The sequence below is a fragment of the Ovis aries genome, chromosome 3 (assembly GCF_016772045.2).
Source record: "Ovis aries strain OAR_USU_Benz2616 breed Rambouillet chromosome 3, ARS-UI_Ramb_v3.0, whole genome shotgun sequence".
Taxonomy (NCBI): domain Eukaryota; kingdom Metazoa; phylum Chordata; class Mammalia; order Artiodactyla; family Bovidae; genus Ovis; species Ovis aries.
Window position 1 is genome coordinate 185,655,211 of NC_056056.1, and position 13,566 is coordinate 185,668,776.

At 38.5% G+C, this 13,566-nt stretch overlaps 1 protein-coding gene across 4 annotated transcripts in view; it reads left to right on the forward strand.

The window, feature by feature from the left end:
- TMTC1 (transmembrane O-mannosyltransferase targeting cadherins 1) overlaps positions 1-13,267 on the forward strand; it is a 338,032-nt gene extending 324,765 nt beyond the window's left edge. For all 4 annotated transcript variants that reach the window (XM_004006752.5, XM_027967794.2, XM_042247328.1 and 1 more), the window contains 2 exons: positions 268-345; positions 7,008-13,267. In XM_004006752.5, coding sequence (XP_004006801.1) covers positions 268-345; positions 7,008-7,148 — 219 coding nt within the window. In that variant the 3' untranslated portion in view covers positions 7,149-13,267. The remainder of the gene's footprint in view (positions 1-267; positions 346-7,007) is intronic.
- Positions 13,268-13,566: the final 299 nt, after the last annotated feature.

The window sequence follows — 13,566 nt, forward strand, 5'->3', positions numbered from 1 at the left end:
ATCACCTGCATGCCTGGCAGGCATCTTCAGCCTTTTTAAGTCCAGAGGTTAGCTCTCCAAGGAAATTACACATTTCAGTTTCCTCCACTTTAGAATCATCAGCTTTGAAAAAAAATAGAAATAAAGGGAACACCTGAGACCTAGACATGACTGTTCATTTTATCAACCATTTAAATTTCCACATATATAGAAAATGCTTTCCACAATCCTACAGTGTTAAAGATGGGTTCTCATTTCCCAACTTGAAGATATTTCTTATGTATTTAGAGCTATAAAGCGGCCGTGGAGTTAAATCCAGATCAAGCACAGGCTTGGATGAATATGGGTGGAATTCAGCACATCAAGGTAAGAAAATAATTCCTGTTCATGTGAACCATGTTTTCCCTTTGTGTTTTCTCTTTCTTCCCTTTAAAAGTTTGAAAAACTATTGTTAATTTCCTCTTTGAATTATTTGAATACTGAAAACATAGGTGCTTAAAAGTGTTATTAGCAGGATTTATGTTCACTTTGTATTATCTAGACATTGAATATCATGAAGCCATTTTAAAAAACAAATCTATATAAATTAGATGTCATAATTTTATCATAAAGAAAATAATACCTACTTAGGTATCATCATATAGTAGATAAAGTCTGCTGTGTGAACTAAACTAAAGTTTTGTTGGAGCTGCACTAATACAGCTTATTTTTCTGTAGCTTAACTCACTGTCAAGATATAAGGTTATTATTTCTTATACTTAGTATATCTTTTATTACCTGACATATTGAAAAACATTTGTTTTCAAAGGAAGAAGCTACCTTTGAGTTAACAACTGGAAGCTGCCCTTGGCAGGAAATCAAAGATTCACAGACACTCCTTCATCCATCCATTCATTTGATAAGCATTGCTAGAGAACATCCTATGTACCAGGTACATGTCTAGGTATTGGGAACACAGCAGTGAACACAAGGCAAAAATACCTGTTCTTGTGGAGCTAACATTCTAGGAGGAGAAAACAGACAATAACTAGTATGTGTGTATATGTGTGTATTGTGTGTGTGTGTGTGCATGCTCAGTCATGTCTGTCTCTGCAACCACAGGGACTGTAGCCTGCCAGGCTCTTCTGTTCATGGGATTCTCCAGGCAAGACTACAGAGTAGATTGCCGTTTCCTGCTCCAGGGGATTTTTCCAACCCAGGAATCAAACCCACATCTCCAGCATTGGCAGCCAGATTCTTTACCACTGTGCCACCTGGGAAACCCACATATATACATATACACATGAAATGTATCAGATAATGATAAGTGCTATAGAGAATAAAAGAATGAAAGAAGATAGGAAGTGCTGGGGATAAAAGCTGCAATTTTAAATTGAGGTGGTTAGGGATGGCCTTAGCTAAAAAGTGGTGTTTCAACAAAGATCTGAAAGGAGCAAGCCACATGGCAAAAGCAGGACAGCGCACGCGCAGAGGTCCTGAGGTGTGAGTGTGTCAGTGTATCTTAAGAGCAGGCGGGAGGCAATGATAGAAATGATAGAAGCCAGGGTGGAGAGGCCACAAGGACAGATGATACAGGGCACTGAAGGAAGGGGACTGTAATGTCTTCAGCTCTTATGCCAAACAAGTTGCGATCCTTGGAGGACTTCGAGCAGAGAAATGCAATGGTCTTACATGATTTTAAAGGATCACTCTTATTTAGCGAGCTTATTTTCAGGCTTCTCTCAAACTTTATCCTGAGAAAATAGCAAGATGGTAATTATAATTTAAACAAAGGATAAATAGGATTTATGATTAAGTGGGAACTGATCACTCCCAGAAACACAACAAAACAAAAATGTGATCCATAACTATACAGATGGAAGGGAATAATAGGATAGTTACTCTGTAGCTATAAGCCTTGATCTAACAGAGGAGCACAGGGCTTTTCAGGTGGCATTAGTGGTAAAGAATCCACCTGCCAAGGCAGGAGATGCAAGGGACACAGATTTTATTTCTGTGTTGGGAATATCACTTGGAGGAGAAAATGGCAACCCATTCCAGTGTTCTTGCCTGGGAAATCCCATGGAAAGAGGAGCCTGGATGGCTACCATCCATGGGGTCGCAAAGAGTTGGGCACGACTAAGCAACTAACACTTTCACTCAGTCCAACACAGATATATAGATCAGGCACATGGCTTGGATGTGGTCATTTTGATGTCACCGTCAGGATGCAGGATTATCATCATGAGGCCTTCAAGAACAACCATTAACCATTAACCATTAACCTTTGCCTTGCCAGGAAATATGTGCCTCAAGCAGTATTATCCCATTCCTGGGCCCTACTCCTTGCCTGAGTCTGGGTGAAGCTTAGGAAATACTGAGGGCTGTGGCAAGGTTGATAGTTGGAATCAAACTTTGCAAGGAGATGACAAACAGAGGGAAGGAGAGACTTGCTCATACTATTGGCAATAAAAGATTATATTTTTCATAAAGTTCTATGTAAAATGAAATGGATGAAGCAGAAAAACTATAATACATTTTTTATTACTGGAGTTTCCCTTGTGGTTCATATGGTAAAGAAACTACCTGTAATGCAGGAGACCTGGGTTCGATTCCTGGGTTTGGAAGATACCCCGGAGAAGGGAATGGCAAAGCACTCCAACATTCTTGCCTGGAGAATTCCATGGATAGAGGAGCCTGGCGGGCTGCAGTCCATGGGGTTGAAAAGAGTTGGACGCTACTGAGTGACTAACACTTTCACTTTCATAATCAGAGCTCCGAAGAATAGTAAGGAGAGATAGGAAAGACTTCCTAAGTGATCAGTGCAAAGAAACAAAGGAAAGTAATAGAATGGGAAAGATTAGAGATCTCTTCAAGAAAATTAGAGATGCCAAGGGAACATTTCATGCAAAGATGGGCACAAAAAGGACAGAAACAGTATCAACCTAACAAAAGCAGAAGATATTAAGAAGAGGTGGCAAGAATACACAGAAGAACTATACAAAAAAGATCTTCATGACCCAGATAACCACAATGGTATGATCACTCAACTAGAGCCAGACATCCTGGAATGCAAAGTCAAGTGGGCCTTAGGAAGCATCTCTATGAACAAAGATGGTGGAGCTGATAGAGTTCCAGTTGAGCTAATTCAAATCCTGAAAGATGATGCTGTAAAAGTGCTGTGCTCAATATGCCAGCAAATTTGGAAAACTCAGCAGTGGCCACAGGACTGGAAAAGGTCAGTTTTCATTCCAGTCCCAAAGAAAGGCAATGTCAAAAGAATGTTCAAACTACCACACAATCGCACTCATCTCACACGCTAGCAAAGGAATGCTCAAAATTCTCCAAGCCAGGCTTCTAGTGTATGTGAACTGTGAAACTCCAGATATTCAAGCTGGATTTAGAAAAGGCAGAGGAACCAGAGATCAAATTGCCAGCATCCATTGGATTATAAAAAAGCAAGAGAGTTCCAGAAAAACATCTACTTTTGTTTTATTGACTACACCAAAGCCTTTGACTGTGCGGATCACAACAAACTGTGGAAAATTCTGAAAGAGACCACCTCACCTACCTTCTGAGATATCTGTATGCGGGTCAAGAAACAACAGTTAGAGCTGGACATGGAACAACAGACTGGTTCCAAATAGGGAAAGAGTAAGTCAAGGCTGTATATTGTCACTCTGCAACTTATATGCAGAGTACATCATGAGAAATGCTGGACTGGAGGAAGCACAAGCTGAAATCAAGATTGCCGGAAGAAATATCATTAACCTCAGATATGCAGATGACACCACCCTTTTGGCAGAAAGTGAAGAAGAACTAAAGATCTTCTTGATGAAAGTGAAAGAGGAGAGTGAAAAAGTTGACTTACAACTCAACATTCAGAAAACTAAGATCATGGCATCCGGTCTCATCACTTCATGGGAAAATAGATGGGGAAATAATGGAAACAGTGAGAGACTTTATTTTCTTGAGCTCCAAAATCACTGCAAATGGTGACTGCAGCCATGAAATTAAAAGACACTTACTCTTTTATTGGAAAGTTATGACCAGCCTAGACAGCATGTTAAAAAGCAGAGACATTACTTCACTGACAGAAGTCCGTCTAGTCAAAGCTATGGTTTTTCCAGTAGTCATGTGTGGATGTGTGAGCTGGGCTATAAAGAAAGCTGAGCACTGAAGAATTGATGCTTTTGAACTGTGGTATTGGAGAAGACTCTTGTGAGTGCCTTGGACTGCAAGGAGATCAAACCAGTCAATCCTAAAGGAAATTAGTCCTGAATATTCATAGGAAGGACTGATGCTGAAGCTGAAGCTCCAATACTTTGGCCACCTGATGCAAAGAACTGACTCACTGGAAAAGACCCTGATGCTGGGAAAGATTGAAGGCAAGAGGAGAAGGGGAGACAGAGGACGAGATAGTTGGATGGCATCACCAACTCGAAGGCCATGAGTTTGAACAAGCTCTGGGAATTGGCAATGGACAGGGAGCCCTGGCTTGCTGAAGTCCATGGGGTCGCAAAGAGTCGGACATGACTGAACCACTGAAATGAAATGAACTGAACTGAACTGAATCAGAGTTGTACCAGATGGGCCATGTCACCAAGTACTATTTTCAATTCTGTCTTATGACGTTAATGCATATTCTAGGATGGAACTGGCTAATAGAACTTTCTTCAGTGAAGAAAATGTTCCATGTCCATGTCATGTTCCATGTCCAAGGCAGTAGCCACTAGCCCATTGTGGCTGTCGAGCACTTAAAATGTGGTTGGTGCAGTTGAGCAACTCAATTCTTAATTATCATTAACTTAAATTTAAATAGACACAGAGGACTAGTGGCCTTCATAGTAGCTAGTACAGTTCTAGAAATTGGATAATTCAAATTCCCCACCTAGCACCTAGAAATTGGGGACGTTGAGTTAAGGGATATAACTTACTTAAAAAGGGGCTTCCAGTTTCATTAAGAAAAGAGCAATTCGAGCGAGAGAAAATAACTCTATGACTAGATTTTGTTGAAAAGACAGAGAAAGCTGATGATCTGAGATGGTGATGCCTGGTACCAGGCTGAGGCCTAAATTCAGAGAAGCCTCTTGGGTAAACAATTTCAAAATCAACCACAATAAGAACACAGTCTGAGAGCAATTTGAGAGCCACAGATGTTCAGCTGTCTGCATATATGTGCTACGCTTAAGAAATGTCAAGAGACAATCTAAAGATTAAATACTTGAATTTTAAAAAATAGTCATGTAGCTAAATCCAGGTTATTTGTTCAGAATTCTGTTTAGCCTCTTATCAGAATCAGTGTTAATAATCTGAAATACTTTCATTTATGCACATGCCAGTGCCTAGATTCCCAATGTAGAATTACCTGTTCTATGATTTTTACTCTCCTTTTCACCAATATGACAAGTGAATATCATAAGAAATAGTGTTTACTCATTTACATACAAATAGTCATTTAATGGGCTTCCCAGGTAGCACTAGTGGTGAAGAACCTGACTGCCAATGCAGGAGACTTAAGAGATGCAGCTTTGATCCCTGGGATGGGAAGATCCCTTGGAGGAGGGCATGGCAACCCACTCCAGTATTCTTACCTGGAAAATCCCATGGACATAGGAGACTGGCAAGCTACAGTCCCTAGAGATGCAAAGAGTCAGACACGACTAAAGCAACTTAACACAAATACACACAGTCATTTAATAATAACAGTAATGATGGCATCAGATTGAGTGCTCATTATATGGCAGGCAGGTGTCTAAGGTCCTGACACTCGGGAGGTAGTTCATTTAAGCATTCAATAAATACTGATATTGCTACATAGTACTTTTATTCTGCTGCCTGCTGCTGCTGCCAAGTCGCTTCAGTTGTGTCCAGCTCTGCGCGACCCCATAGATGGCAGCCCTCCAGGCTCCACCGTCCCTGGGATTCTCCAGGCAAGAACACTGGAGTGGGTTACTTTTATTCTAAGAGGTACTATTTTAAGTTGTAATGAAAATTTAGAGAGTAACTGGTCTTTATCCACATGGAGCTATAACTGAGAATAAAATGGAACAAATTCATGGTTTTTTAGAATGAAGAGATCTCTACTGATCTTACTGAGTCAACCATACAGAAGGAATACATTTAGTGGCAGAAAAGAATCTGGGAACAAAGTTAATAATTCTGACTTGTTGTCAGGGACCTTCTGGGACCAGGCACATGTGGTTGCCAGTTAAACTGAAATATTTAATTTATTCAAAAACGAAACAGATGGGGACCAATAGAGGGCGGAGACAGGGGTCTTTTACAGATCTGGAGCAACATGCCTTCCCTCCTGCCTTTAGAGTATCCAGCAGATATATATATGGTCACACACCTTGAGTATGGGATAAATTTGACTCCATATTATTTATTATCAGTTCTTTTCATTTTATAAAAGCATATTTCCACTAAAGCCTGTATTAGGCAAAAGTGGCTTTTATGTTTTAAGGTGAAGATTAAAGTATTTCCTGTCACTAAGTAGGTATAATAGATTCCTAAACTGTCTACATTTTAATCATTACTCTTGCAATTTCAAAAATACTTCTCTCTCTCTCTCTCTCTCTCTCTCTCTCTCTCTCTCTCTCTCTCTCTCTCTCTTTCTCTCTCTCTCACACACACACCCCTCCTCTCCCCTGACTCAACCTTCTCTCTCTTCCCTTCGCTCTAATTATGAATTTCCAGTGCTTTGGTTCCATTTGATTACAAAGGAATAGTGTTAACCCTATGAGAACACTATGAGATGATAGCTTCATACACTGTATTAATAGAATTGAAAATCTGTTTTCCTGCCATTTAAACTTATGGCATAACCCTTATCTTTCACATTCTCCATCTGGTCTGGTACTTAAACAAATGGATTCTCCAAGAGCACCAACAGATAAAGATGAAATTACACAAGCAGACAGGGTCTCCTTATGAGGACATTAATGTTAAAATGGACCAGAAGATCTGTTTCTTAGTCTCCCCATTCTTTAAGCAAGCATTCTGATGGATCAGAATATAATTATCCCTTTTCTTTTTCTCTGCAGGGAAACTACGTGTCTGCAAGAACTTATTATGAAAGAGCCTTACAGCTGGTTCCAGACAGCAAACTACTGCAGGAAAATCTCGCCAAATTGGATCGCCTTGAGAAAAGATTACAGGAAGTTCGAGAAAAGAACCAAACATAGCAGCATTTGACCCGGTCTCAAGGGACAGTGCTGGTGTCTTTGGAAGAGGAAGTGATGGAAGCTTTGTTTTCACATCAGTTGGGGCACAATCAATGGCATTTTCCTCTCACTCCGAGTTCAGGGTGACACATTTTGGGACACCTACTGGTAATGCTGTGCTGGAGACTTGCATTTCCATGAAAGAAGACAAAAAGAGCAAACAGGGGCTAGGAGACCTGAGATGGAAGGAAAACAGCAGCCGCACATTTTACAGACTTTTTTCTTGCTTTAATTCTAGATTTCCTTTCATATATGTGTCTGCTTTTTCAACCTGGGGATCTAATTCCCTTTCTTAGTGTAGACATTTCTTGGTGTAGCCTCGCAGAAATAGAGGTTTGAAATGCTACGAAGGCATGGCGTCTCTTCTTTATGAGAAGAGATATTTCAGAGAGGATAAATCTTCTGGGATAAACCATTTGGGAAATTCTTCCAAGAGGTAGCTCATTTAATTCTCTGGAACAAGAAATGAGTATCTCACAGTTTTTGTAAAAATCTTCTGGAATATATGGGGAAAGAGGCTGTTATTAAGTCAGCTTTATCTTATATCCTTTTGAGGATATTGCTAGAGCCTTATTGAGAAGTAAATTAAATTCCACTCTGATACAAGCTGTCTTCCCATTGCCTAATGTATCAATAAGGAAGTTTCTGGAATTGTGTATGGGTATTCATATTCCTATGGGAAAATCAAGGATGTCAGTACCCCTGATTGTTTATGGAAATGTTTTAAATTATTTTAATTTTATTACAAGTATTATTGGAGTAGTGGTTCTGCTCTAAGATTTCATAAGTGCTTTTAAAAATCATAAATGTTTCCACCTCCAAATATATTGTTATTTTGGTGGAGAAAAAATAGTATATTCTACATGAGAATTATTAAAGATATTAATTGAGAGAAATGTTCTACTTTATTATCTTAACTTTCAGAGATTATTTTTTGAAAATATATTTAATCATTGAGGAATATTTACAGTATATTACAGAAATCTTCATAGACTCTAAATGGATGTAAGGAAGCTCTATTGATTGATCTTCCTAGGCTTAATGAGACTTCCCTGGTGGCACAGACAGTAAAGCATCTGTCTACAATGCGGGAGATCCGGGTTCAAGCCCAGAGTTGGGAAGATCCCCTGGAGAAGGAAATGGCAACCCACTCCAGTACTATTGCCTGGAAAATCCCATGGACAGAGGAGCCTGGTACAGTCTATGGGGTCGCAAAGAGTCGGACACAACTGAGGCTTAATGAGAATTCTGTGCTTAAAACATGAATGATAGAACCTGCAGTTCTTGGTTCTATATTTGGAATTTTGGAGATTTCATGGAAAATGCTCAAAAAAATCTAGGAAAAAAATCTAAATTCATAATTTTAAAATATATATATATATTTATATTTAAAAGGTATGGGTGGCAAAGTTGAACTTACAATTTGACATTTGTCTTTTAGTGTTATTTATTTCATATCATAAAATATTTAATATATGAACACATTTTTCTCTGTACATAGTCATTTTAGTAGCAGCTTTTACAACTGATCATACAAAAATTATTAATCTAAACTACAAAGTAATTAAGTTTCAACAGTCCCTCAAAACTTTTGTATTGATTATTCCCTTGCTAAAGTTAAAGAAATTAGGAATCAGCCATCAGTGTTTGGGTGGTAATATATTTTGGAGTTGAAGAAATTGGAATATGTCATTCTAATTTAGTATTCATCATAAACTTAAAAAAAAAAAACCTACTCTGGATAGTGCTGTTCCTGGTGCTAAGCCAGGTGTCATACACATTTAGTAGCTTGAGGCACACATATGTGACATGCTCCAGCCAGAGCAAGAAGTCTTCTGCTTCTTTTTAGCCCCAGTAGTGGAAAGCACTGCCTCTGTGTTGTTATTATTACTTTTTGTCAAGGTAAATCTAGATAAAAGGAAAAAAAATTTCTTTGGAAAGGGATGATGCCAGGAATATTTTAAATACAAAGGATTATGGAATTTAAATTAGCATACATGTTTGTGTGTATCAGTAATCCAATAATGTATATATTACAACTATGATCTTCTGTTTCTAATAGTCTTTAATGGTATAGATCATAAATGTATCTAAAATTTCATTTCAAATATTTTTAGTCCCCCAAATTATGCTTCTATAGTCCTAAGGTCAAGAAATGTACTATAATATTTATTATAAAATAACTACTCTACCCCCAAAATGAAAAACATGGAACCCTAGCTAAAAACAATATCTAGTACTTTTAATTACAAACTTTTTAGAATAATCAGTAACAAAAATTTATACTTAGAAAGTTAATGGAAAAGATCAAGCCCCAAATTTTGAAATGCAATTATGCCTTATCTGAAGGGCTGCTAAAGATACGAGAGTACATTTGTTGGAATAATTGCAATGGCTACTACAGCCTAAAAGTTTCTGAGAGAAAAGGGTCATGTGGCCTTCAGGAGACTTTTTCTGCCTTCTTTTGGATGTTTTTCTCTCTCCCCATCTGTCTCTGTTTTCTGTCTCTTGTCTCTCTCTCTCCCCTTTCCCTTCCCCTCTCCCCCCACCAACCCCTTCCATCTCTCTCTCCCCCTCTCTTTGTCTTTCTCACTCTGTCGTTCTGTCTCATTCTATCTGTGCACACTGGCATCTCTTTGAACATTAGAAGTAAGCACTTTTTGTTGGATCAGGTATTTCTGTCCTGAGTTAATACTTTCACTTAGATGTAGCCAATGAAATAGCTTTCATAGTTGCATGGTACCTATAAGAAAATAAATCACATATTATTTTTCAAAGATATTAAGTGTATTTTATAACTATTTTTATTTGCTCTTGTAACATGAAATATTATGTGGAACTCATCCTTATCAAAATAAGAATGGGGTGCCCTGGCTAGTCATGGAGTTCATCCAGATTCCCTTAACAAAAGCAGGCTTGGCTGTGAGTTCATAACCTCTGCCCGAGATGGAATTGTAGAGCTAGCTTCGTGGACATGCAGTCTCTGCAGGCCTCAGGGTCTTCCACTCAGGTGCACCTTGTGCTTGGTTGGATGCTCTGCTTGAAATTCTTAGTAATTTTTGAACAAAGGGTCCTACAATTCTATTTTGCCCAGGACAGGAAGGAATGTAACTGATAACAAGGCTGGAGTTCGTTCAGTCTATCTAACCTGTCCTTCTGCCCTGCATAGAAGCAGTTCTCCTTGCCTTCAGATTCTCCAATAAGTGGCAGTCCTTTCACATGCCCTTTGACATAGAAGCCACGAGAATGGCTTTACAAGCTTATGTTAACCTTAAGAATTATTCAGGATTTCAAAGCTGACTCAGATGTTTTCAACCTGTAAATGGTATTCATGAAATATGGCTCATTAATTGTAGTGAACTAAACCAAAGATTCAAATACCTTGAAGGAAAGGAAAATTTATTTTAGGGACTCTTAAGATATATTCTTTTAGGTCTGTTTATTTTAAAGCCCATCACAAAACAAAGAGGATTGTCAGCACTTGGATTCCAGCTCCCCACAATACTTCACATTCCCCAGTGTAGGAGTCTGACGTGCCTAACACATAGGACCTCATTCGGTGCAGGGGTTTGCACTGGTGGTGCAGCTGCTTTTCAACAAGGCTAAATGAGAAAAATCCAGAGCGTTCCACACAAGGAGACTGAAAAAACTAATTTGAGGAGGAGTAAAAAGCAAATGTGGGTTTCATACTGTTTCTTTCAAACCTTCCAAGCCTCTCAAATTGAAACGCCACATTCAGCTGACAGCTGAGATCTCGCCCCTCACACACAGGTGCTCTACCTAGGCCCTAGTGGACTTGAAAATAACCTGGGTGCGTACTTTGGGAATCACTGGACCTCAGCCACTCAGGTTAAGATTCTAATATGCAGCCAGGCTGGAGAACCACTGCAGGCTAAAACCTTCAATAAGAGCTAATGACTTTTACCAGGAGATGTTTACAGTCTTTTACAGTTTCCACTTCTAAATTTAGACTAAAGTGAGCCAAGGAATTTCAAAGAATGACTTAACAGCACACTTGGTTAGTTGAAGCTGCCATGCCAAGATTGACAAACAGGTGGGTTGGCTGAGGTGGTTTTGCATTTGTGGCAACGGGACTATAATTTGATCTTATATTTACAGAACTCTTTGTCCTCAGATGGAGAATGGCCCTGCTATTTTCATCTACCAGATGAGGAGCCCAGTATATAAAACTCATGTTTTGTTATGACTCATAGAAGGATCCATGACTTAAGTTTAGGCCTACACCTGTATCTCTTTTTTGTAAGTTATACATGTCAACTTTTGTTAATTATTTCTTAATTGTACTCATTACAATAAGTTTAAAAAATATTATTCTCTGGTTTGTGATAGATTTGTACCTTAGATCAATAAATCTATAGGTTATAGTAACAGCACTCAAAGAAAATGCAGTTATAGGCATTGTTTATTTTAATATTTTCCTAATTTCCAAATCACATTTACTTTGATAAAAGCATATGTTGGTATTTCCCATTAATAACAACAAAAACAACTATCTAAATAGCATCTTTTGACATTTTTAAAAGCGTAAAAAGAAAAAAAAAAACCCTGTCAAATCTTATGTTTGGGCTACAATTGAATAAGATAAAAACTTACAATGCCAAAAATGTAGGGAAATGTAACTTTTTATGATTATTTTTGAAGTTTCTGACATGAAAAATGTTGAGCAATCCTTACAAAAATAGCACTTCCTTATTTTTGTCTTTTAGTAGCTACATAACTTAAAAGAAATGAAATAACTTCAGTCAAGCTATGGTTTATTATCAGTAAAATATAATGTCACAACAGAGTCAGTATCTATCAACTGGCTCATATAAAAATGTTCTAATTTTATCACCAAGGATCCTTTCCATACAAACCTTTAGGGCACATAACTGATAAAATTAGCATCATCACAATATGGGGTCATTATTAGTTTGTAAGTTTAGATCAACATTTGCCACAAACTAAAAAGAGCTCTCCATGTCCAGAAATCCAGGACATTTTTCCCCATTCTCAGTGGCGCACATGGTGTGTATCTGTATCAGTGTGGATAGAAGTAATTCAAATGTGCATAATGTCCTTTTGGGGCTGTCTTGGTGCTCCATAGGAGGGGAGACCCAATCCAAGAATCTGGAGATTTGGAATCTAGTCCTGCTCTGCCACAAAGGAGCTGCCTCACGCAGGACAAGTTACCAATTGTCTCAGTCACGTTTCTCGTACATTAAAGGAGTGGTTAATTCTATGGGCCTATCAAGCTCTGTGAGTCCCCCGAATCCAAATGCAAAGCCCACTGCCTCCGCACAGGTAACTGTTGAGTGTGGCTCTTAGTTTTAGAAATTCTTAAGATAATTACTGCAGCAAAACACAGAACCCTAAAAGTGACTGAACTGCCCATATACTTTAATGTGACAGAGGTAAATACTCCTATTTTGCAGTCTCCATTCCCTTCTCCAGGGGATCATCCCTGGGTCAGGAGGATCCCCTGGAGAAGGAAATGGCAACCCACTCCAGTATTCTTGCCTGAAGAATTCCATGCACAGAGGAGCCTGGTGGGCTACAGTCCATGGGATCACAAAGAGTTGGACACGACTGAGTAACTAACACTTTCACACGTAAAAATTAGTGATTTTGTTGTGTTTCTGGGGAAAAAAAATTTTTTTAATTTCCTCCAAAGACATTAAAGTATCTGTAGAAACCATGGCCTGCTTTTATAATGTGGAAATCGGCTGACTTGCTGTGACTCACCCATCCTTCCTTTTGTTAGATGGAAATACTTGTATCATGTTTTTCAGACTGCTTTGATCAGTTATATATAAATGTACATTTTTGTTACTTTTGCTGTGCCAGTTAGAAATATATCTCCCATAAAGGATTTCTCCCATTTAAGTCTGATTATGTACACTTTGCCTAGGTCTTTCCAAAATAAAATTTATGTAAATGTATATTTTATATAAAATATGATGAAAAGAATTAAGTCTTGTTTCAGTCTCTCAAGTGGTCTGTGGTTAGTACCCGCTGAAATTTATGTCACAATTAGGTGCCCACTTTTAAAATAAAAAAATACCTTCTTTCTTCCTTTCCCCCATTGTTCCTTCCTTCATTGTATCGTTCTGTGTGCATGATGCCTGCTGTCCTTTTCATGCCACACAATGACCATTTCAGTATTTACCTATTCCAGATACTCATCTTTCTGAGGAGATAGATGCCTTCACCTCTTTCTTGATGGTGTAAATACAAAGTAGAAAACAGGTACTTCCTCAGTATTCTGCACTCTGTCTGCAAACTTCCCTGCATCTAATTCTCCTGTTGCTACAATGGAAAAAGAGGATCCTGGGCCCTGGATAGCACTTCTTGTAGAACTTCATTCTTTAACCTCTTT